This window comes from Rhamphochromis longiceps, linkage group LG3 (assembly GCF_057381845.1).
Source record: "Rhamphochromis longiceps isolate RC_006_pf linkage group LG3, R_longiceps_female_GT1.1, whole genome shotgun sequence".
Classification (NCBI taxonomy): Eukaryota; Metazoa; Chordata; class Actinopteri; order Cichliformes; family Cichlidae; genus Rhamphochromis; species Rhamphochromis longiceps.
The window spans coordinates 47,159,026-47,184,630 of NC_140559.1; the positions used below are offsets into that span (position 1 = coordinate 47,159,026).

Sequence of the window (25,605 nt, forward strand, 5' to 3'; positions counted from 1 at the left end):
AGTTCAAACTGAGTATCAGAATAAAAAGGAAAGGTGACTTTGAATGCAGCATGGCTGTTGGTGTTACATTGTCTGTGTATTTCAGAACCTGCTGATCTGCTGGATTTTCACACACATCCATCTCTGGGGTTTACAGAGACTGTTCTGAAAAAGAGAAAATATCCAATAAGCAGCAGTTCTCTGGATTAAAATGCCTTGTTGATGTCAGAGGTCAGAGGAGAATAGCCAGACTGCATTGAGCTCACAGGAATGCAACAATAACTCTGGTAACCAGGAGAAGAGCATCTCTGAATGCACATGTTGAACCTTGAAGCAGATGGGCTAATGATGGGCAGATGGGCAGTAGCAGCAAGAGAGAGGCAAAAAACAAAGGCTGAGAAACCTTTATAACCTTTCAATACACAAATTGACCAATACAGGAAAAATAAAAACACAAGTCACGTAAAGACTTCACTAAAACTAGCAACTCTGGTACTAAGTACTTGCAACATACGTTATTATTATTATTATTATTATTATTATTATTATTATTATTATTATTATTATTATTATTATTATTATATGTAAGTTCTGACTGTGACTTACTCACACACTGAAAGCAGCATTAGGTGCTTGTACTCTCTTTCTCTGCGAGCACGTGACTGGTTTGGGGGGATTTTTGTGGATTAGACCGCTTTAAGTGTATAGAACAGACAAATAAAACTAGAATATTGTGTTTAAACGTAGCACAAAGCTTCCCACAGGAAGGGGGATACAGAATGAAATGATAATCTGTGGCTTATATATGTATTTTTTTCCTGCTTATTCTGTTGGTTTTTGTTTTTTGCCCTTTATCACCGTCCCTCTTCTTTCTCCCCTTTCTTTTCCCCAGTCTGTCCCGTATTTAACAAGTAAAAATAAAATAAAATAAACAATAAAAGGTGAATCAAATAGACCATTACGGAGAGGCTGGGATGGTCTATTTGGTAAAGTAAATCCGTTGGGCATCTTTCTTCGCCTTTAGACAGTAATTCTGACGGCAAAAGAGCCAAACGGGACAGGCAAAACAAACAAACAAACAAAAAGATAATCTGTGGCTTCATGACTAAAAGCAAGCTCACACTGACATTTAATATGATGTTATAATTTTACAGTCAGTTTAAAGCAAGAAGAAGCACCGACACAAACTATAAATTATTATTCTTCAGAATGAGGATTCATGTGAAGTGAAAATGTGAGGTTACTAGTCTAAATACGCAGAGCCAGTTTTGAGTTTCGAGTTAAACCCAGCAGCAGGCCCGTGAAACAGCCACCAGCCGTACTGAAAAACGAAGACGCAGCAAAATGTGAGCGAAAATTTGCCCATCCTTTCATGCACTTATCCCCGTTTTACCTCAGAGCCATTTCCTCTGTAACTCGATAGGAAACCGTAATGCTTGTAATAAAGTGGCTCACAGAGTTGCTCGGAGGAAAGTTTTGCAGACTTGGGACACTCCAACGCGCACACTCACGCCCTCTGGCTCAGTGTGTGAGGTGCCACATCGAAACGGAACATAAGTGTCGGAAAGTGCGCATCATGCTGCTGATCCTGCTGCAGTTGTTGGTTTTTGCGTCTTGTGCTCCTCCGCGATGCGACCCGAAGTTTCGAGGTAAACTTTCTGCACTTTTTGCGATAACAAACTTTATGCTGATGTGCGCATCTGGACCGGCCGCGCAAAAACTGGACAGGACGTCACGTGCAGGCTGTGGACTATTCTTGATTCAGAAGCTCATTTTTGTTCAATTAGACTTGTGAAAAATTCTTGTATATAACTTTAAAAAAACCTAAAGCTAGAGGATGAGTGAGCTGAATTAGATGGTGACAGATCTAAAGTCTGACAGATGGTGTTAATGTTTTAGATGGAAGCAAGTTTAATGAATACGATTTATAGTCGTGGAAAATGTGATCCTCGAGGGACTTAATGATTCTTTGTACACTGACTGGCTTTATAGAGAGTTGTTGAAGCGAGCAGTGTTCTGTAGGCCCCACTGTAGCATTTACAAAAACCACCCTGCCATCTAGTGTCTACTCAGTGTCAGCTAATGGCATGCTGGTATGTCTTGCAGGACAGTGCAAGCCAATAATAGAAGAAAAACGTAAGTACCCATGGGCTTAAAGCAAGAAAAGTGTCATGCATGTGCTGTTTGCTATCTTGCTTTTCTGTACACTTTCTAATTTCTAACCAATCAGTTTTTTGTGCCTCTAACACTGGAAAAAACCAAGCCTCAAAGTCCCCCTTCTCCCCCCCCTAATATGCCAAGTGACTGCAACAGGACTGTTTTTCACAACAAACAGGAGGAGATTATAAATGATAGTGGGTGTAGTTTTAGTGGAATCTGTCCCCAAAGCCATAAAATCATTGAGTATTTTTAGATGATCGATGGCAGCATGAAATATTCAAATTCTAATTTCCAGAGATAATAGAAATATTTAGGACTAGATGATTGAGGACGGCACAGTGAAGCTCATGATTAAGCGCTGCAACAGATGGAGATACACGTCTTGATCTGTTACTTTCTAAGCTGATCCCTGATCTGTCTTCATTGTGGAATTTTTCTACTCAGCCAAATGCACAGATCTAATGCTGTACTACTGCGATGACATGCCCTACGCTCAAACCATGTTCCCAAACATCCTCGGTCACAAGACTCGTGAGGATGCTGAAGCTGGCGCTGAGTACCTCCTCATCAGCGTGGCTGAATCTCTGCTGGGCGGAGATTGTAACCCAGAGATTCGCATGCTGGGCTGCTCGGTGTTGGCCCCACGTTGTGAGAAGGAGAAGGTGCTGAAGCCGTGCCGCAGCACGTGTGAAGCCGTGCGCAGAAGATGCAGTCGCACGTTTGACAAGATACAGATGGCCTGGCCCTACTTCCTCGACTGCGATCGCTTCTTTGTCAGCGACCAAGAGGGATGTTATGACCCCCTGGAGGGCCTCAGAGGTGAGATATAATCACAGCATACTGTCATTATGTTGACCTTTGTTGACCTGAATTGGCCTTAGTCTTGGCTGTGGCTGATGACATCCGTGTAAATGTTTTAAATACTGACATTAGCTTCTTTTTTCCACCTGAAAAAAAGAGCAACTCAAATAAAAAGCAGGCATGAAAATTTCAGCAGTGCACTCCTTCTCCTAAACACATTCTGAAGGCATCTGGTTTGCAGAGATGCTTATGTGGCTCACTTTAAGATATAGCCTAACTGGAACGCCTTACTTCCCCTATAAACTGTCACTAATCCTTGATCCTGTGGTTATCTTCTGGTGTTTTTATTGGCAGTGGCTTTATAAACAACCCACAATGAACCACAGAAAGGCACACATTGCTAAATCATATCTTGCCCAAATAGCTGAAAAGTCTTTATAGTAAAAAACAAAACACAAAAACAATAACAGACCCAAATATGTATTTTGCTACCACTCGTTGCATCTCCATGTGTGAACCAGATGAGCGCGTGAACAGCAGCAACTTCTGCACAGACACATGGAACCAATTTGAGTAGTTAAGTTGTGTCATTTCAACATTTATAGACAGTATAATGTGTACATTTCATGAAGTGTATGCAGGTAGTGCTTTTTAAATTGTTCCAAAACTTTCATGATGCACAGTCTGGTAGCAGGTTAGCCTGATATCAGTGTAAGAACTCCAGCTGTTCTTCTTTCACTGTGTATCATATTAGGACAGTAACACTCACGAGGGCGATTAAAGGCCTGCGTTAACAGTGTTCTCCTGAATGCACCCTTATAAACATAACTATATCATCTTAAATAATAAAACAACAAGCTGTAGCAGATACTACAATGCATTCTTAAGTTTGGACTCCCCTCACGGGCCTCTCAGTTCTTTGGTCCGCTGCCTGACATCGTCTTACTCCTTTATTTTGCAGCAGTGAAGCTAACTTTACTTCTATCACTCAGCACAATAAAACTTAATGTTTGTAGGCAGACTGGGTCAGTGTTTGTGGCGCAATGTGATGGGTTGATTTCCTCATGTGGCATTTAAAAAATCCTGATAATATTAAATCTTCACATTACATAAATGTAAAAACATAATTCGGGTGCGGTATACTAGGGACCGATATTGGCTCATATCAGTATTTATAAAGGCCGATAAATAAAAATTTTGAAAAAGTGGAAACGAGAGAAACAATCAACCACAACATGATGTTACATAATTTATCCACCAGAGGGCACTCAAATGCAACAACAAGCTGATCCAAGCAGAAGCATTAGGTAGTGCTAGCACGAAACTTAAGCGAAATAATTCACAAACCTCAACTCTACTAATTTATTTCGCCGACCTTCATCAGAGGCTCAAACACAATGGAGGTCATACTATTTATACACAGAGGTGCATCTTCTTCAGATTGAATGAAAGAATGAAAGAAGACTTCATTGTCAACAAGGATTCTTAAATAACTACAGATAACAAACATGATGGGAATCTGTTTGGGTTTTTGAAATCACTAAATATCTGCATCAGTCTTAAAATTTAAAATTTCCATATTGGCCAAGCATACACTATGTAATCTTCCACTTTCTATTGAGATAAATTATCAATACAGTAGTGTCAATTATCAATATATTTATAAAACATGCAGTTGGTCTTGGGTTGTTTTTCTTTGTACTATGATTTTTTGTTATATGATTGTCTTGTGCTACTCTGTGTTTTCCACCCTTTAAATTGTATCTATGCAAAGACATATTAGGGAAAAAGAAAGGGCCTCAGAGGTGTGAGTGCACGTACCATTTGGGATGATTTCTCCACAATATGACGCGCAGGAAGTGTTTACATAAACCATCTGTAGCTTATAATGTAGCCAGCAGCTCTGTGTTGCAGTCATAGATGTTAAAGTTTTTGTATAATACAGTTTTACACTGCATAAATCATGTTTTTTAAACCAGCAGCGAAAGGTTTTACAGCCTTTCTAGGTCTGGTCTCAGCTGGTGTCAGAAATAAGTGTGAATCCTAAAATCAGGGCAGACTTGTACAGACTTTGGGGGAGGGGCGGGGTGGCAGTTGAAATAAACACTTCTAACTAATTATAGATTTGAAGTGCTTCAACTTTTTCTCCTTTAGATTTCTGTTGTAAACTGCAATATTTATACCCTGGAAAACCTTACACAAATAAGGATAGTACTTCCATTTGAGGTAGGTGAGATAGAACAAGTCATTGTTAAGCCAGCTTCCCCTAACAGCCCCTAAAAAGAGGGTGTTAAAACCCACTGTGATAATATAATAATAATGGATTGGATTTATATAGCGCTTTTTCTAGGCACCCAAAGCACTTTACAATACCACTATTCATTCACTCTCACATTCACACGCTGGTGGAGGCAGCTACAGTTGTAGCCACAGCTGCCCTGGGGCAGGCTGACAGAAGCGAGGCTGCCATATCACGCCATCGGCCCCTCTGGCCAACACCAGTAGGCAAGTAGGGTAAAGTGTCTTGCCCAAGGACAGGGATCGAACCGGCGACCTTCCGGTTACAGATGCGATTCCCAACCCCCTGAGCCACGGTAGTGTGTCTGTTTTGGGACCTTACTCTGTGTGCATACATAAAAAGCTGGTTGTGGGATGAGCAACAGAACTGGCATTGATTAAAAAGATGAGCTGGAGTGGTGAAGGGTTGCAAAGCAGCTTGCAGAGCAGCTTGCAGATTTCCAGTAACTATGCTTGTCTCTACAGGGCAGGAGGAAGAAGAAGCTGCTGATGGCCTGGATATTCTACTCACTGCGGACTCTCCTGACACTTTGCAGTTCACCTATCATTCCAACACTGACCTGATCAGTGTCTTAAAGAAGACTGAGGAGCAGTGCTCCGGCATAGCCCGGACCTACAGCATAGGCCGCAGTATGGAGGGCAGAGAGCTGCTTGTGATCGAGTTCTCTAACAATCCCGGAGAGCATGAACTACGTAAGTCAGGCTCCTCAGTCTTCATAAGGTCTGCTTTCTTTTCTCTTACAAATGTAGGTAAAACTTAAACGTGGCTCTCTACATACAGTTGAGCCGGAGGTAAAGTATATTGGGAACATGCATGGAAATGAAGTCCTTGGCCGCCAACTACTCATCTACTTGGCTCAGCACTTGTGCTCAGAGTATTTGCTCGGCAACGAGCGGATTCAGACTCTAATCAACACCACCCGCATCCACATTCTGCCCTCCATGAACCCCGATGGGTATGAGTTGGCTGTTTCCGGAGTCAGTGACAATAACTACGATTTTGAGCAGGTGAGCTATTTACAGTTACAAGCAGTAAATATATTGATGTGCAGTTTGAGTCAATAGTTAAGTAATTAGTAATGCATGATTCCCTGCACAGTGCAGCAGAACATCAGCTCTTTAAATTGATGCCCATGAGCACGAAGCCAAACGCTCACCTTACAGAATATATTGTAGTCTGTTATAGTTGAATGGCAATTTCTGGATGACTCATACTGCTACTATCTAAAACACATATTATTAATAAGGCAATAATACTTATTCCTCAGGAGGATCAAAGATATGATTCTTGGAACATCGGCCGAAATAACGCCCAAAACATCGACCTGAACAGAAACTTCCCCGACCTGACGTCCATCGTTTACAGCAGACGCAGACAAAAGGGCTACCGCACCGACCACATCCTAATCCCAGACTATTACTGGTTTGGTAAGGTACAGTATAAATCCTTATCCATATATAGTGAATGACACTGCACATACTTTATGAAATAACGAGCTGTGCTGTTGCAAAGTTTGCCTCTTTACAATAAACTGACTTAATCAGTTAGACCAATAAGAAGTGTTAATGCTGAAATCCAGGTTGCACCAGAGACCTACGCTGTCATGAAGTGGGTCCGCTCCATCCCGTTTGTGCTCTCCGCTAACTTCCATGGTGGAGACTTGGTGGTGTCTTACCCTTATGATCTGTCCAAACACCCATTGGGACATGAAATGTTCTGCCCAACCCCAGATGATAAGGTAAAAAGGGTTCTTTGGGAAACTTATAGAGTTAAAGGATAGTTTGTAATAATCAAAAACAAAGTGAAACCTAAACAAACCCTAAAAACCAGAAAATATAAAGGACCTCAATTATTATTGTCATCAGTACAGGTATGAACATGTAGTATATGTTTAGAGGAAGCTGGAAAAAGAATAGACTGTTGACTGTAACCACAGACATTCTGGTTATTTGATTTGCCTTTTTAATCTTTTAACATCTACCAGGTAAATGGTGGGTCAACCAATGCTAAACAAGCATAAACTACAAGATGAAGAGCGCGTCTCTTAAACGTATTAGTTTCACATAAATGGTTGGACGTGTTAGATGTGAACCTAACCTTAATTTAATTGCATGTTTAATCCAGTTCTCAGTGTATATATTCCCCTCTTTCTCAGTCGACTAATCAGATCATGCATCCATTGGACGTAAAACGTACAGCTTATTGCACCAGCACGTATTTGCTCTTATATAACTATCATTAGCTTACAGCTTGAAGTGTTTAAGGTATATTTTAACTAAAAATAAAGACAAGATGATAGTTTATTAAAGTTTAATGAAATCTGCAGATTGTTTCGTTGGAGTTTAATAAACTCAGTCTCGTCTGCTCCTTGCTATCTAAAATATAACAGGACACCGGAGTATATTCTCGAGCAGCTCACATTTCTGATAATCAGTTGTCGTTTATTCAGCTGTGTAAAAACTATAACTTTATTTCTCAGCCAAACCGATTTACTCAGGAACAAATAAAATACTAAAAAAGCCAAACAATAACATTTGTAAGTTATCTAAGTGACTTATATATGTTTAACCTGAGTAGCGAAAGACTGCGGTGGGTTTGAAAATGATTTGCCGGGAGTCCGGTGTTCTCACGGACTCTAGTGAGCTTTGCCCCCGGCTAGCTATCGAGCTAGTGGGTAACAGACGTCTCCGAAAACGTCGGAGCACTTTTGAAAATATGCAGTGTCTTGATAAACTGAGCAGATATTTGAAGTTTCCACAGCTACATTCTCGCCTGAAAATATGTTAAACGTTTATTTTGTGACCCAGAAAGAATAATAAGAGTAACATTAAAACTAACTAGCTGCCGCCATTGTTGGCAACTGTGCTGGTCCGCGCTATGAATTCTGGGACACAGCTTCTTCTTCTTCGGGGTTTAACGGCAGCTGGCATCCTTGTACATGCAGTGCTGCCATCTTCTGTTTCAGTCCGTTATTACACTCTTAAATCCTACTACTTATTCCTGCGTCTTTTGGGATCTTACAAAGCTTCAAACAATGCGTCGACTATTAAATTAGTCGTCGATGATTTTGATAGTCGACGTAATCGTGACTAGTCGACTAATCGTGGCAGCCCTACTTGACTCCTCCCATTGCATCCTAGGCCTCCCAACTCACAAGCAAATAAAAGAGGTGAGGATTCCCTTGGAGCGAGGAGCCGGGGCAATGGGGATTTTTAAAAAAAAGGAGAAAGCCTTTTTAAAGCAGTGTTAATTAAATGATACCTGACATGACTGTATGATAAATATAAACACAAAAGATACACCAGTGCATCCTTTGTGACCGAGTGTGCATCCTCCAGGAGTGCACACTGCTCTATGCTTTTTCCTACAGTCACTGGTCAGTTCTGAAAACCTTCTACACCCTTATATTCTTACTTTATGCAATATATCAGTCATGTTTTAATGAGTTAAAGGCTATAAAGTGAAGGACCCATGATGGTTTAGACTACAGCTACTACAACTGTAACGGGACTGGTAAGTAAGGTGTAATATTGAATATTATTTGCAGTGTGCTCCCATAAAACACTTAATGCAGTGACATGCCTGTTTACTGCTCTTTGAGGGAAGGTAGGAAGCAATGAGTCATTGCTAACAACAGAAAACAGATGGCAAAAAAATAGGACAAAACATTATTAAGATCAGCAGACTCTGATTTTTTATTTATGCTTGTTGCCCCGGTAAAACCCTGTGAACATGTGGTTTAAATCAGTGGTTATTTTTTCATCTGAACAAAGGGAGAAACAGTTAACCAGTTTTACATTTTGCAGGTTTTCAAATTTATCGCAGCAACTTATGCAAATGCCCACGAAACCATGTCCAATGAAAACGCACGCTGTGGATCGTCTCGTACTCAGAGCCAGAAAGGGATCGTTAATGCAGCTCAGTGGTCCAGCTTGGCAGGCGGTGAGTTTGGGGGGGGGGGGGGGGGGGGGCACAAATCCAGAGAAGTAAAATAGATTTCTGAGTCAGGAAGGAAGGTGCTGTTGTCTGCTGAGTCTGCTAGAGGGTGCTGTAAGACCAGTTATGAACCTGTGAGTGTGTTTTTTGGATTTTTGTTTTTTTGTGGTCAGGAATGCAAGACTTCAACTATCTCCACACCAACTGCTTTGAGGTGACTGTGAATGTGGGATGTGATAGATTTCCCCCTGAAGAGGAACTGGCCTTTGCCTGGCATGAAAACCAAGAATCTTTGCTCTCATTTATGGAGACAGTAAGACTCTTTTAGCAGATATCCTGATTTTTGTTGGCATGGCAGTTCAGCACATGTTAGCAATAGCATACTGAATCTCAAGTGCGATGAATGAAATGATCTATTTGTAAACAACTTTCTTGGGTGTTGGTCCTCAGGCCCATCGTGGCATCAAAGGGATTGTAAAAGATGAAAAGGGAAATGCTATAAAAGGTGCCAGGATATCTGTCAGAGGGATACAGCACGACATTACAACAGGTAATAACTATCACCTGCTAACAAAACATACGCCTTTACAAAATTTCATTTAGTTATGACATTAGTTTTGTCTCTTAGTCAATTCTTAAGCTCTTTATGGCCAACATGATTTTTATTCAGTAATTCAGATATGTAGCATCTTAAATATTAAAAAGATATGAGCTATAAAGGCAAAAAAGGCATTTTGAGGTAGTTGTCCAGTATAAGTACAACTTCCTGTGTCAGGTTCTTCATAAAACCTATATTAAGCTCATAACAAAGCTCAATAACATCATTGTTTATTCTGATCACAACCTTCCAACCACCCTTCAACCATGTTATGAGTGTTACTGTTGCACAGTAAGGCACTCTACAACTTTCCTTAAGGTGAGATGCGTTTGGCCACAAATTCAATAACCAAGTGAGAATCTGAGAAGCATCGTATGTAAACACCTTGTTGTGACAGTAAAACAAGATTCAGCATCAAGTAGTCACTAACAGCAGCACAAAACGTATAATAATTGACAAATCTCAACTTTTTTGTCATATTGTCTGAGTAATCTGTTTATTTTAGTTTATTTCTTGTGTTGAGAAAGGTAAACAATTTCTGATATATATGGGTTTTTTTTCATATTGCCAAATATCGGCACTGGTGTCTGTATTAAAAATCCTATCTAGGTTCTCGAGGTGGAAGTACCTGGAAACCAAATCAATATCTTACTTCAACTAAAGTTATTAAGGTCATTGCAGTTCTACCAAACACCTACTCCCACAGTTTGTATTACAGGGTTTCTGCAAGTTGTGTAAACCCATCTTGATGTGTAAAATGAACATTTCTCTACAAATATATTCGTACTCATGTACTGTGTATTCATGTTGATTATAAGCCCAATTAAAAGCCCAAATACTCAGCCTTTCTCTCCCTGCCCTAGCTGAAAATGGAGACTACTGGCGCCTCCTCACTCCTGGCATCCACATAGTCTCCGCCTCTGCGCAAGGCTACACCAGAGCCACCAAGCAAATCCAGCTGCCCTCTCGCATGAAGACTGCAGGCCGGGTGGACTTTGTGTTGCCGAAAGCGCCTGTGAACTTTGACCCGCAGGAAGAGGACTTCTCATCCTACGACAAGTTTGACCCTTACAACCAGTACCAGCACTACACCCAGATGGCTGATTTGAGCCAGAACCAAGAGGAGAGAGCAGAGAAGCCCTGGTGGTGGAATTACTTTGCTTTGCCTGGAGTACCTTCCCCCACCTGGCTGCTGAAGCAATATTAGAGCTTTAACAAGAGAAGCAAGAAATGAGTCTGTCTTTCTACATTATGCAAAAAAACATGGAAGTGTTACTTTTTACTGATGCTACTTCTGCTTCACAATTTTGCCTTTATGTGCTGTGTCTGGTCCGAAGCCCACACCTGAATTATAATGTAAGCGCCTTACAAGCTTTTGCCTGGACAGTAACATAACTTTAGTTAATGGCCACGATTGAATAAAAAACACGTTAAAAGATTTGACCTGCAGTTTTATAGCACTATTTCACCTGAACTGTCGATATTTTTCATGAATTATTGGCGTATTTAGACCTGACCCCTGACTACTTACAATTACCAAACACAAGGTTTCTGATGGCCACTAGGGGGCAAGCTAAACCAACATCTGGCTGAAGTTGCTCCAAACGGTGGTTGCTCCTCAACACAGTGTGCAATTTGTGAAATTGGAGTAAATAGACATGTCATTGAGAATAAATAGTTCTGCATTCATTTCTCTCATTAGTGAGCGTAAGGAAGAATTTGGTTTGTGATATAATCTGTTATTTAAGCGATTATAAAAAGAAGTTAAAGGTTTTACATTGACTATAAAACAACAATTTACTCATTATACACAACTCTCATGTGTCCAGGATTCTGAAAGTGTTCTCATAGGCAGCGCAGAATAGTAGTTTTCAACTTTTATCATTTTTTTATGCTATTTAGATTTCATGAGTCATGATTCAAATTCAAAAAACACTTTATTTATTCCCCAAGAGGCAATTAAAAACACACCAACAGAACATCAAACAAACATAAACATGAAAGCATCAGTATATCACTGAGCAGGTCAATTATAAAATATAATATTTTATAATTATATTATTACTGTATTACTCCTAAAATGCATTCTTAACCTAAAACCCCTCCACGTGTAGACATGCAGTCCTGCAATAATCTGTATGTCGTTCCACCAAAGAGTGACTGGCCTTCATTGCTGAATAATTGTTAGACACTTGATGAAGTTATATTCTCCACTTTTCCCACAGAAAATAAACCAAACTTCTTGGAGGGATCCTGACCTCTTGTATAGTTTATTTACAACCAAGCCCGGGGTAATCAGTTGAAACGTCTGTCAGTGTTTAGGGTGTATTGCATGTCGACCTTCTTTAGAGGACGAGCGTTCGGTCAAATTAGACCTCATTTCTTTTGGAGTCCATAAATAGTGGCAGACAAGTGCATTACGTAGACTTGTCTACAAACAACAATGGAGGAATAAGCAAGAAGTGCTAAGAAGATAAAGCTATGTCTTTATCTTCTTAGAAGGCAAATTTGTTACAGTTAAAGAAAAAACAAAACATCCTCAACAACAGAATTTCACAGAGAAAACCACCAAATGGACACTAGATCCCAATAATGAAAAGTAGCCCAACCAGAGTAAGGCATGCATTCGCATTGGCAGCCCTGGGGTCCAGTGAAGTCCCAAATCCTATAAACAAAACAGCTCTTAAGAATTTTTTTATGAAAGGTCATGAAAGAAGCATGGGAAAAGCAAATTGCCCCCAGATAAAGGTCGAGGAATAGTATTATAAAATCATAGTGAAAAGTCTGCTTAGAGAACTACTTGACCCATGACAAGTCAGTGAAAAAAACACCGGGCTTCTCAGGGGATTTATAAAACACAAACACATGATTTGGCACCAAACTCGGTCAGCCAAACAACAGAGATCTCCATCTACAGGAGAATAGGAAAATACTCCACACTCTCCCAGGATCACATAACCCTGTGTGCAGGGCTTTCAGCACACTGTCAGAGGGCATCAGGATGCCTGCAGGTCCATGCAGGATGTTACAAATACTGGATTTCATTATGTACTGCACTGGCACTGCAGTACCTCTAACGGTATTGTTTACAGTGATATTGCAATGGTACCTGCAGCAACATCTATACCACCATATTCATGGTCACATATATCAAAGTAGTGGGCTTTAAGCTGCAAGCATTGATAACGTTTCCTACTCAGGGTTTGGGGTGGAAGTAGGGGGATGGGGTGGTGTCTACCAGGACTAAATAACTTATTCCTTTCTCCCTTTCTTATTCTTTTTTATTCATCTCCTGAATGTGGATGAGTATTTCTGTCTGACTTCTTCAGTCCCATTATTTTGCTCATTCACTATGGTGGCCTTTGTTTTGTCAAGTAAACATATATGAAGCTGCTACACTAACATACCATAAATCTGAGGAGCTAATGAAGCTGCAAACTTGTCATAACAAGGTTCACTCACTGTTTCAGCAGCTTTAATTACAATCTTTTGGCCGTCAGTTGTTCAGTTGTGGCGAAGATGGTTAAGAGTGTTATCATGTGACCTTTACAATCACTTAACTGTCATCACTTGTCGCATTAGACCGAAAGCTGCGGAAGCTAATAAGTGGATCTTAGGTTGACAAGGTCAAGAGTGAAAGTTCAAGCTTGACTGAGATAAAGTAGCTCTACAGGTGAACACTGCAGGTAAGGTTTAAAAGGTCTCAATGGAAATTTGACATTGTGTGACATTTTAAGTACAATAACTGACAGTGTGGCATACAAAATCCAACTGTTTATCCAATGATCCATCATCCATTGATGAATCTAAGGGATATGTCCATTATGTGACTTTTTTCACTCTAGTATTTATAGACTGACCTTGTATACAGCAAGGCATTAGGCCACACCTCTTAATTCTTTGAATTCAGGTGTTTTCAGGCCCACAGGTATATAAAATCAAGCATCTAGTCATGCAGTCTGCTTTTTGCGAAAGAATGAGTCGTTCTAATGAGCCCACTGAATTCAGGTTTGGTGGTTGGTAACAGGATATCACCATTGCAACGAGTCAGTTTATAAAATTACTGTCCACTTAGATCAGGGCTGCCCAATTCCAGTCCTCGAGAGCTACTATCCTGCAGCTTTTAGATGCATCCCTACTCCAACACAGCTGAATCAAATGAATGGCTTGTTATCAGGCCTTTGCCAAACACGATGGCATGCTGAAGAGGTAATCAAACCATTTGATTCAGCTGTGTTGGAGTAGGGATGCATCTAAAAGCTGCAGGACGGTAGCTCTCGAGGACCGGGATTGGGCAGCCCTGACTTAGATATTCTTAGTGGTATTATTACAAAGTGGAAGCATTTAGGAACCACAGCGACCCAGCCGCCAGTCGCAGACCATGTAACTACAGAAATCCTAACATCCTCTGGCATTAACATCAGCACAAATCCTGTCCACTGGGAGCTTCATGGGATGGGGATCAATACCTGAGCAGCTCCTGTAGGTTTAATGTGTAGGTGGTCCAGTACTTTTTTCCATATGTTACTGCTGGCTGGGTTTTAAGGATAGTGTATAATAATTTTTCCTTTTTCGTCTCTATTTGCCCTTTTTTCCTGTTTTATGAATGAGCTGATCAATTTTCACTTGTTTTTTAGTTTCTTTTTAATTTTTGTTTTATTTAAACCATGTGCCATTCAAACTGTTTTTTACTGCACTTTGCAGTTCTTGGAAATTACAGTTAAAACACCAGACATATCAACATGAGAATGTAATATAAGAAACTTTAGATATTTTATCGACAAATGTCCTTGATTTAATGGCGCTGCAATCTTCTGCAAAATGTGCAAAATGCAGAATTGAACCCGTTTGCTTTTCTGAGCCCGCTTCCTTGAGCCTACGATGTCAGGTGGGGTGCCAGGTCACCAATTACTTGGTAAGGCTGAGAAAGTTGCAAAGAGCTGCCCTGAGCTGCCATGTTGTGTTAGCATCATGCTGCTGGCAAGTAGGTAAGTAACGCCTCATTTCAGTTCAGTGAACCTGCTCTCTTTTCTCAGAGGACTTTTAATACGCTTATGTCCCACCTCGAGACCAGTTTGTTAACTATGACTATTTATGAATGCTTAGTCCACCATGTGGATACAGTGCCACAAGGTGCCAGCATTGAAGCAGGGGGTACTTTCATTTAATACTCTCATTAACTCATTTTAGTATGAGACTGACAAGTCTGCTGCACGTCAGACAAAGTGCTGTTATCTGTGTAAATGTATATTAATATAATACGCAGACATACTTTTATCATGCTGCGCTTTTCAAAACAGAAGCCTCTTAAAAAAGAATAAATTGTGATGATTGAGACAGAGAGAGTAATAAGAAGCAATAGGTAAATTGCAATATATATATATAATATATAACTTCACAATAGGCTAGGTGCTTTTATTTGTGGGTTAATTATTGGTTAAACATTTCTTTCATATATCATTTGAGAAAATGTTCTAGGACATTAGAAGTTACAACAAAAATTGGAAATGCCATCCACCATGGTGAAAAGAAAGTACACCCACATTAAATTCTGAGGTTTTATGTTTAGAATATTGTAACAATTACCCATCCTTAGCAGGTCTAAATTTAAATAAGCACAACCTATAATGAACCACAAAACTTGACTTTTTTACACAGCGTCATTATGAAATTGAACAAAAGCTAAATCAAAAAGCAGAAATGGTGTGTGAAAAACAAAACACACCGCTACTGATACCAAATGAATTAAAACGCAAAGGTTTTGGCAGTTTGCAGGTCTGGAGTGTTCAGGTGTGTGCTAACATAATCACACAATCTTCCCAGCAAATTCATCCTATGGTCAGACCATGCACAAGAGCTACATCTCAGACTCTACAGGCCTCAGTTGTCATGTTAAATGTTAAGGTTCACAATAGTACAAAAGACTGTCCTTTTGCACAGACAAGGCCAAAGTGTTGATGTTTGGCCATAATGTGCAGAACCATAATTGACGAAAACCAAGTACAGCATATCAGCACAAACACCTCACCTCAACTGTGAGGCATGGTGATGGAGGGGTGATGATTTGGGCTTGTTTTGCAGCCACAGGACTTGTGCACATTACAGTAACTGAATAGACCATGAACTCCTCTGTTTAACACAGTATTCTAGAGTCAAATATGTCTGTCTAACAGATTGGTTGAAATTAGTTCACTCTACAGGACAATGATCCCAGGCACAGCAGCAAATCTAGTCCAGATCTCAACCTGATTGAAATATCCTTGAATGCTTGCAAATGTCAGTGAACTCAAACAATGCTGTTGCAAAGAGTTTGCCAAAGAGAGCAGAGAAGGTTTGAATTGGAGATTATGTATCGGAATTTCAGGAGCAGGACCACGCCTCCAAACACGCTCCTTCCGGTTCTCATCTATATAGGTTCCCCCACTCCTGCAAGCTGTTCATTCTTGTTTACGTGCCCCACCCTCCCTCCCTCCTTGTTCTCAAATCTTTAACTTCTTCACTTCTATTTAGTACACGGGGATCTGCCACCAGTCCCCTTCGAGGCCTTCCCCAAACTGCAGCTCAATTCATGTCCAAGCATTTACCTTTACCTACTAAAACGCCGTCAAACCTAAAATGAGGACGTGGGCCCAGCTAGTGAAATGGTGATAACTGGACAGAAAATAAGTAAATGTATTAGTAGCTTCTTTCACTTCTTGTTTTGTTTATTTGTTCTTTTGGGGTTTTTTTTAATGGTACAATAAGTTGAGTGGTATTAGAGGTCAAAGACACAATCAAGGTGAAGTGTTCCCTTTCCTGAGCCTTTTTTCGAATTTACAGTTAGTGTGTAATGCAGGGGTGTCCAATTCCAGACCTCGAGGGACGGTGTCCTGCAGGTTTTAGATGTGTCCTTGATCCAACACAGCTGATTTAAATGGCTAAATGACCTCCTCAACATGCCCTGAAGTTCTCCAGACTAACTAATCATTTGATTCAGGTGTGTCGACCCAGGGTGATGTGTAAAACCTGCAGGTCATCGGCCCTCAAGGCCTGGAGTTGGACATCCCTGGCAAGATGTCAAGGTCTCACCTTTTTGTTTGTTTCTTCATGACAGGAACAAGAACTGACTCCTCTGTAATAGGTGTGTGCTTTTGAAATGTGAGCACGTCTTGCAATACAAGCACTGCTGTATAGCTGTATGGAACCACATCAAGTCTAGTCATTGAGGGGTAGCCATAGAAAATCTACTCACCACAGGAAGTACTAATACCAGGGAGAAATAGAGTTTAGTGGATGTCAAACTCAACTTTCATTCATAACTTTCAACCAGTTGTGTTGCTTACAGTGAAAATCATGCCTCCGACGTCAGACTGCCACTGCCTCTCCGTGACTGTAACTCTCTTTTCATAATCCTTACAGGGGAGAGTCACTGGGCCCTGCCAAACTCCCATAATTGGAAAAACAGCATTTCATTTCCTAATAATGGCTCAATGTCAAGTCCAATTCCGTCCGCTTGTTAAGCGGCAGCAATTACTGAATGGTACATGTGCAGACAACTCCTCCAGTGGGTGATAATAAGCCACTTTCTTTGTTACAGACCCTGAACAAACTCGTAGGGGAACACGTGAAGCAAAGATAATGCGACCAGTCGAGCGAGAGTGTATACAAAACCCCACCAATCATTCTTGTAGAAAACCCCTCAGCTATGACAAAAGCAGGTCCAACTGGGTTAAGGTGATTCCACTTTAATAGTGCTGGGATCCGCAGCCACAACACCACATAACAATAGAACATACAGCTGCTCGTTTGTGGAAGTCACTTACTTTTGGGAATAAGAGGCTGCGTCCGGGTTGACTAGCTGCTTATGTATATGAACTTGGGAGGTACGCTGCGAATCTGAGAGTTTCTTTGTGGACTTCTTCTGTTGGTTTGTTTGGGGTTTCTCCTTCAGCGTGACAGTCAGAGGTCATTGTCCATCAAAGCCACACAGGCTCCAGAGTGACCTGCAGGCTCAGATGAAGAATCATGTTTGTTGACATGTTCCCATTGTGTTCATTTATTTTGATTTATTTCTGCAACGCTCTGATACTCTCTTATAGAGGGGGATCAAAGTGAGGATCTTGTGTTCTGGTTCAGTTACAGGGCTTTGCCTGTTGGCACAGGAGCAGTGCAGACCATTTCATTTTAACTGAATCTGTCAAATCATTTTGTTGTAGCAAAAGTAAATGCATCCATCCAATCCATCCATCCATCCATCCATCCATCCATCCATCCATCCATCCATCCATCCATCCATCCATCCATCCATCCATCCATCCATCCATCCATTAAATCCATCCATCCATCCATCCATCCATCCATCCATCCATTAAATCCATCCATCCATCCATCTGCTTATCGGGGTTGCAGTTGGATTGGAGCCTATCCCAGCTGTTATAGGGGTGGTGGTACACCCTGGACGGGTTGTCAGTCTATTGCAGGGCTAAAAAAAAAAGATGAATTCGGTCAAATTCGGTCAATTCAAACAGAAGGAACAGGTGAAGAGTCGCGGCAGAGAACTGAAAGGAACGGACTTCAGCGTGAACGACCAGTTCCCCAAAGAGATCCTGGAACGACGCAAGGTCCTGTTCCCAGTTCGACGTAGCTTCATCCAGAAAGGCTCCCATGCTGTCATCGCCGTGGACCGGCTCTACGTGGACGGACAGCTCTACCGCGACCCCGGCACCACACCGTGGTTATATTGACTGCACTCCAGATAAGAACCCGCTACACTCTTTTCTTATTCATTCACACTTTCTCTTTTAACATGGGTTTAACCTAGTAATATCAATATGATGTCATAGCAGATATAACACCGTCACCCTCCGTCATTGCTTTAATTGGAATGTTTCCGTTTCGTTTCTTTTTTGTTGTTGTTGCTCACAGTTCATGTGGTTTCTTTCTTTCTCTTGTCTTTCACTGCTGTGATCACCTACTTCCCCACTCACCTACAAACAACACCCTCTATTTCTCCATATTTTCACACCACGATCACGCAAACACATCAGCTCAACGGCAGCACATTCACAACAGCCTCACAGCACGCACAGACTTGCAGGACACATAAGCAAGCCACGCTTGTTCATATTAGTGAATATCCACACACATAGTCTGACTTATGGAGCCTCTCACCACACTTCTTTTTCTCTTTCTATTTACAAACAAGGGATGTTTCCACACTCTCTCCACCTGTCTAAACGAAACACCCAGCATACTTCATTAGACATACACACACAATTATGGGCATGCTGAGGTTTGTCACATGGAATGTAAATGGAGCTGGCTCCAGAGGAAAGAGGTTAAAGATATTTAACCAGCTTAAAAAACTACAGGCAGATGTTGTTTTATTACAAGAAACTCACAGACCTGTCACAGGTTTAAACGAACTTAAAACACCTGAGTTTCCTAACGTGTTTGCAGCCTGTTATAATTCTAGACAACGGGGAGTAGCAATTTTAATACATAAAAATGTTAATTTTACAGTACTCGATACAGTTATAGATCCAGAGGGTAGATTTCTAATTATTAAACTATCAATATTGAACAAAAAACTATGTATTGTAAGTATATACGGTCCAAATGTTGATGAACCCTCATTCTTCCACGGATTTTTTAGTGCACTCTCTGAACACCTTGATTGCACACTCATTCTTGGCGGTGACCTCAACCTTGGACTAAATGAAGACATGGATAGGCTCAACACAACAGGAACTCAGCGCAATTGGCAGTCCACAAATATAATCAAACAGTATATGAGCGACTTTGGTCTTTGCGATGCATGGCGCTCTCTTCACCCCACCAGTAAGGAATATACTTTTTTCTCGCATGTTCATCACTCTTACTCTCGTCTGGATTATTTTTTGGTCAACAGCTCACTGCTATGTGACATTTCAGACACTGAGATTCATCCTATAGCTGTCAGTGATCATGCTCCTGTATCTTTAACACTAATGCACAAGAATAACACTACGCCAAGAAAAAACTGGAGATTTAATATATCACTACTTAAAGATGAAGACTTTATTAAATATTTTAAAAAGGAATGGACTTCATATTTAGACTTTAATGACACTCCCGGAATATCTGCTTCTGTTCTATGGGAAGCAGGGAAAGCTGTGATGAGAGGTAAAATAATTTCTTTCTCATCACACAAAAAGAAAGAAGAAAACAAAAATATTCAGGAATTAGAAAAAAACATCAAATCACTAGAAGAAGCCTACGCGTCCCACCAAGATCAGGAAACATTGAACAAAATATGCAAAACAAAACTAGAATTAAATGAAATTATTAATAAAAAAACACAATTCCTTATACAAAGACTTCGCTTGCAGAATTTTGAACACAGTAACAAATCAGGTCGATTTCTAGCTAACCAGCTAAAAATAAATAAAGAAAAAACAACTATATGTGCTGCTAAAGATTTATCGGGGAACACAATATATGATCCTGGAAGAATAAACAACATTTTTAGGCATTTCTATGAAACTTTATACTCACCACAAATAAACCCATCTAAAAATGAAATTGATCTGTTTCTTGACAACGTAACTCTTCCAAAATTACTAGATAGTCAAGCAATGGAACTGGATTCGCCACTGACGCCAAGTGAACTCCAGGAAGCCCTGATAAGTATGCCCAATAATAAGGCTCCAGGTCCAGACAGCTACCCTGCAGAATTCTACAAAGAATTCTGGATAATTTTGGCACCAGTATTCCACGGCATGTTGCAGGAAATCGAGGAAAATGGCAGACTACCACCAAATATGAATTCTGCCAACATTAGTCTCCTGCTAAAACCAGGCAAAGACCCTCTATTTCCCTCAAGCTATCGTCCAATTTCTCTTTTAAATGTAGACCTTAAAATAATCTGCAAAGCTCTCTCAAAGAGATTAGAGAAAATGACCCCCCTCTTAATTCATCCTGACCAAACTGGTTTCATAAAAGGTCGGCACTCCTCAACAAACACTCGTAGATTACTTAATTTAATAGACTACTCATACGATAAAAACATCGAAACCATAATATTATCTCTAGATGCAGAAAAAGCATTTGACAGAGTTAACTGGAAATTTTTATTCGCAACTTTACACAAATTTGGTTTTGGAAACTCTTTCATAAACTGGATAAGAATATTATACAATTCCCCAACAGCTCGTATCAGAACAAATGACCAGACATCCTCCAGCTTCTGTCTCCTGAGGGGCACCAGACAGGGATGCCCACTCTCCCCTTCACTTTTTGCAATTTTTATCGAACCTCTAGCAGCAGCATTTGGACAGGCTACAACAATTAAGGGCATAAAATGTAAGAACATAGAACATAAAATCAGTCTCTATGCGGATGATGTGTTGCTTTTTCTGCAAAACACACAAACCAACCTCTCTGAGGTAATTACTTTAATAAACTGGTTTTCAAGAGTTTCAGATTATTCAATTAACTGGCCAAAATCTACAGTTCTCCCCATTAACTGCTCCTTCCATAACTCTTCCTCTGCCCCACTGCAATCCGGAAATATTAAATATTTAGGTATTAATGTCTCTCCTAAGCTTTCAGACTTAACTAAATTAAACCACATCCCACTTCTAAAGAAAGTAGAAGGCGATCTGACTAGATGAAAATCTTTACCCATATCACTCATGGGAAGGGTCGCCACTATAAAAATGATGATCTTGCCAAAAATAAATTACTTATTTTTGATGATCCCTAACAAACCATCACAAGATTGGTTCAGATCTCTGGATTCATATATTTCCAAATTCCTTTGGAAAGATAAACCCCCGCGTATCAGCTTAAAAACGCTACAAAGAACCAAGGATAGAGGAGGATTAGATCTGCCTAATTTTCACCAATACTTCTTAGCCAACAGGCTTCAGTTCATCTCAGAATGGTTAAAACATACCTTCTTAGTTGAGCCCTGGCTAGATGTTGAACAGGCACTATGCAAGGATCTAGAGATTTCAGACCTACCATTTATTAGCTCAAACATCAAAAGACATGAATGCTTTAAAAGTATCAACATCAGCTTTTCTCTGACAGCATGGTGGGAGTTTCTAAAAATAACGGAGTCTTCATTAATCCCATGCAAACGTACACCTATCTGGAATAACCCTGACATATTACAAAACAATAATATGATTAATTTCCCAGAATGGAGTTGTAAAGGAATTAAATACTTGGAACATATATTAGAGGGAACAGAATTTATTCCATTTGACAGACTAGTTGCACAATATGGGATCAACAAGACAAGATTTTTAGAATATCAACAAATTAAATCCATAGTAAAAAAGAAATTTAACCTCAGTCAAGTTGAATTACAAACACCACTAAGTGCGGCACATTTTCTTACTCTTAAATCCCCCAAATTATTATCTAAAATATACAGAACACTTTCTAAATTAGATGAATCAATATCCCTTCCTATTGCTAAGTGGGAAGCAGATTTATCAGTCAGCTTAGACCAAAACTTCTGGTCTCAGATTTGCTTAAAAACCTTTAAATTAATTAAAAATCCCAGTCTGCAATTAATACAATACAAAATACTACATAGAGTGCACTATACAGGTCATCGGATGTTCAAGATGGGCTTTACATCTTCCAACAACTGCTCACACTGTCAAGGCAATACACCAGACAATTACATCCACGCTCTTTGGTTCTGTCCACCAGTGCAAAAGTTTTGGCGCGAGATATGTGAAGACTTATCAAAGTGTCTGAAATGTAACATTCCAACCTCCCCCTTAGTGTGTTTACTGGGCAGCTTAGATAATGTCACTTCAGAAAAGAATATCGCCCATATGATTTTCACTGCCCTATGCATAGCCAAGAAAACAGTCCTCATGAACTGGAAAAATAAAAATAATCTTAATTCTAACCAATATAGAAATTATCTATTAGATTACATTAGTCTTGATACAGCCTCTGCCACCACATCAGATCAATTGCTCTGGACTCCTTTTATCAGCTCCATCACCTAGTGGGGGTGGGGGGTCATAGTTTGGTCCCGCCTTCACTGTTGTGATTGGTGTGGGGGTAGGGACAGGCTTAGGGCGTCGGGGGGCTCCCCGGAGGCATCTTCCTTGGGGGGCTCAACCCGGGGTAGCGGTCATGTCCGGTTGGGGGCTCTGTTGGCTCTCAGGTGACTGTTTCCTCGCGGCTGCGTGCAGCGGGGCTAGGGGAGGGTCTGTGCTGACGGACGTGGGTTACTGACCTGGTAGCCTGGCTGGCCCTGGGTGGGTCCGGGATGGGCGTGAGGTTCTGGGGGCGCTCCGTCTCTGGGCTGGGGCCCGGGCCGGGCCTCGGGGGCTTGGATCCTGGTTGGTGTGTTGCCGGGGTTGTGGGCGGGTGGGTGCATGGGGGCCCGGCCCTGGAGCAGGCTGCCGCCGGGGGGCTCTTCAACTGGTGGGGGAGATGGTCACATCTTGCAGGAGCTTTCCTCTCTTCAGGAACTCTCTCTGCAGGAGGGGGAGATACAGGAGAGGTGGAGGAAGATCTCAGCCTGGGTGTTTATTGTCTTATGTAGTCTGGAAGATGAGTGGATGGTGGGGTGGGTGCAGTTTTCTCTGTGGTGGGGTTGGGTGGACTGTCCCGGGATCTGTGGGGCCGGGAGGTGCTGCTGCACTGGGCCCCGGTCTGGATGGGCCTGGGCCCCCTTTCCCTGGCGGGTCGCGGAGTGTGGGAGTGCCTACTGGGGTCAGCGGGGGAGCTGGCCCCAGGGAGGGGTTACCTGCCCCTCCCTTCCTTCCCTCCCCATCTCCAGCTGCCTCCCTCTTCCCGCTCCACCACAACCACCCACACATGCAGGGCCTTGGAGTAGGGGTATGTCACCAGGGTGCAGAGGAGGCTACCCCCCCCCCCCCCCCCTGTCCCCTTCTGGCTGCCTCTGCCTCAATTTTATCCCACAACTTAGACATTCACATTATTCACACTCTCATTACACATACATATAGGATCTTGGGGGTGGGCACAATCACGGAGTCCAAATTACCATCAGGGTGTACACCTCACCCCTGGCGTCGTTGCCCACCTCTCAATTTTAAATACACTTAGACATTGAGGGCTATCAGGAGGGACTATGCGCTTACCTGCTGCTCCTTGGCAGGTAGCTCCATGCCCTCCTGGGTTTTAATTACACCTTAGAACACATATGCATCAACACTACAATGAGCGGGTGGAGGGAGGTTTGGAGTCTTCTCCCACCCCCATTCTCTGCGGCCTGCTGGAGCGGGAGGGCTAGGTGGAGTTGGCCATCCGACTGCGGTCTGGGGTGTGGGGCCTCCCTGCTGCTACGGAGTCGGGGTGGTCTGCCTCTCCCCACCGCAGGGAAAAGGGTAACACCACCTGGGTCTGGGTGCAGTTCCCCCCTCCAGGGGCAAGGGTACCTAGACCCGGTTTGTAGAGTACGCTTGGGGAGTGTGATCGTGTGTACAGCGTCTCTTTATGTCTGTCTCCACGTTGGTTGAGTGTGGAGTGAGTGCATATGAGAGCATGAGGGGGGGAATGGATGTTTGTATCTGTGTGTGCCTGTATGTCTGTGTCTATATGTCAGGCTGGGTACCAGACGCCACCTCTCTGGGGACACCTCAGGCCCTCCAAGGTTTGGAGGCCTATCTCCACCTACCACCACTTCCCCTGCCGGTGGCGGACTCCCTCAGGTGTTGGTGCGTTGGTGGTTCTTTGTGTCTGGGGGTGGGCGTCCAGGTACACACCGGCTCACTCCTTGGCGGCCGCTTATCGGGGCCTGGAGCCTGGGGCTCGCTCGGGCCCCTTCGGGGGTGGGGTGCCCCCGGCCTCTCGGCCTGGGGCTCGGTCACTCAGGCACAGCTGGCGGCCGGCGGAGCTCACGGGCGCGTCACTGCAACTCCCCCTGGCTTCTGCTCCGCGGCTGCTGAGTGAACCCTCATCTGGGACTCTCCTCAGCTCTTACTGGAACAGTGGCGCGGCTGCCCCTCTGTTGGTCTTCCATGGTCTCTTGTGTTCTGGGGGCCTCTGGATGTCTGGAGTTTTGATCTCCTCCATACCTGCTTCACACCCTGGAGGACGGGGCTGTGGCCCCCCCACACTCCCTAGCAGATCGTTACATGGAGAAACCTTTGGAATACAAGCGCGCTGATCCACACAGGTATGCACACGGGTGTTCACTGCTCGTAGACCCAAATTACACCTTTCTTGGCTGCTACTTCGAAGCACATCTGTCCTGCGTGCTGCACAACAACATTGAATATTTAGTATTTACTGCTGTTTACACTTAGCTAGATTAATGCGATGGTGTTGTGTTTAGTATGTTGCTTTGTTTTTGTTTTTTTTGTCTTTTTTTTTGCTTGTTTTCTATTCTTCTCTCAACAGGTGATCCAGGAGATTTTTATTTTTTTTCTCCCCCCCTTTCTCACTGTCCGTCTCCCCTTCTGTTTTTCCTTTCCTTCCTCTTTCTTTCTCCCTTTCCTATCTCTCACTCATGTCTGTCCCGTCGGTAACATCTGAAAATAAAATATAATAAATAATAAAAACAAAGATCGACCAAATGGACCAATACGGCAATGCCACGATGATCCATTTGGCAAAGTAAATCCATTGGGCATCCTTGTTGGTCTTCAGACAACAATTCTGATGGCTAAAGAACCAAATGGGACAGGCGAAAAAAAAAAAAAAAAAAAAAAGATTTTTTTTCAAAGTTAAATAAATTTTTATTCATTGTTGGGTAAGAAATATCTTTGAATAAGCCATACAAAAAGAAAAAAAAAGTTATGTGAGCTACAGATGCATGATGGACAGAATCACGTTGCTAGTATGGCTAAAGTATTGTTAGCCTTCTACA

At 41.9% G+C, this 25,605-nt stretch overlaps 1 protein-coding gene across 2 annotated transcripts; it reads left to right on the forward strand.

The window, feature by feature from the left end:
• Nucleotides 1–1,472: 1,472 nt before the first annotated feature.
• Nucleotides 1,473–12,012, forward strand: LOC146675072 (carboxypeptidase Z-like). Of its 2 annotated transcripts, XM_085400126.1 has the most exons (11): nt 1,473–1,628; nt 2,086–2,115; nt 2,584–2,958; nt 5,704–5,931; nt 6,020–6,246; nt 6,507–6,671; nt 6,819–6,977; nt 9,046–9,181; nt 9,349–9,488; nt 9,626–9,725; nt 10,637–12,012. In XM_085400126.1, the coding sequence occupies exons 1-11, from the start codon at nt 1,556–1,558 to the stop codon at nt 10,978–10,980; spliced, it is 1,977 nt and encodes a 658-aa protein (XP_085256252.1). In that variant the 5' UTR covers nt 1,473–1,555; the 3' UTR covers nt 10,981–12,012. The 2 variants fall into 2 exon arrangements, with proteins under 2 accessions (XP_085256252.1, XP_085256254.1); XM_085400128.1 differs by lacking the exon at nt 2,086–2,115.
• Nucleotides 12,013–25,605: the final 13,593 nt, after the last annotated feature.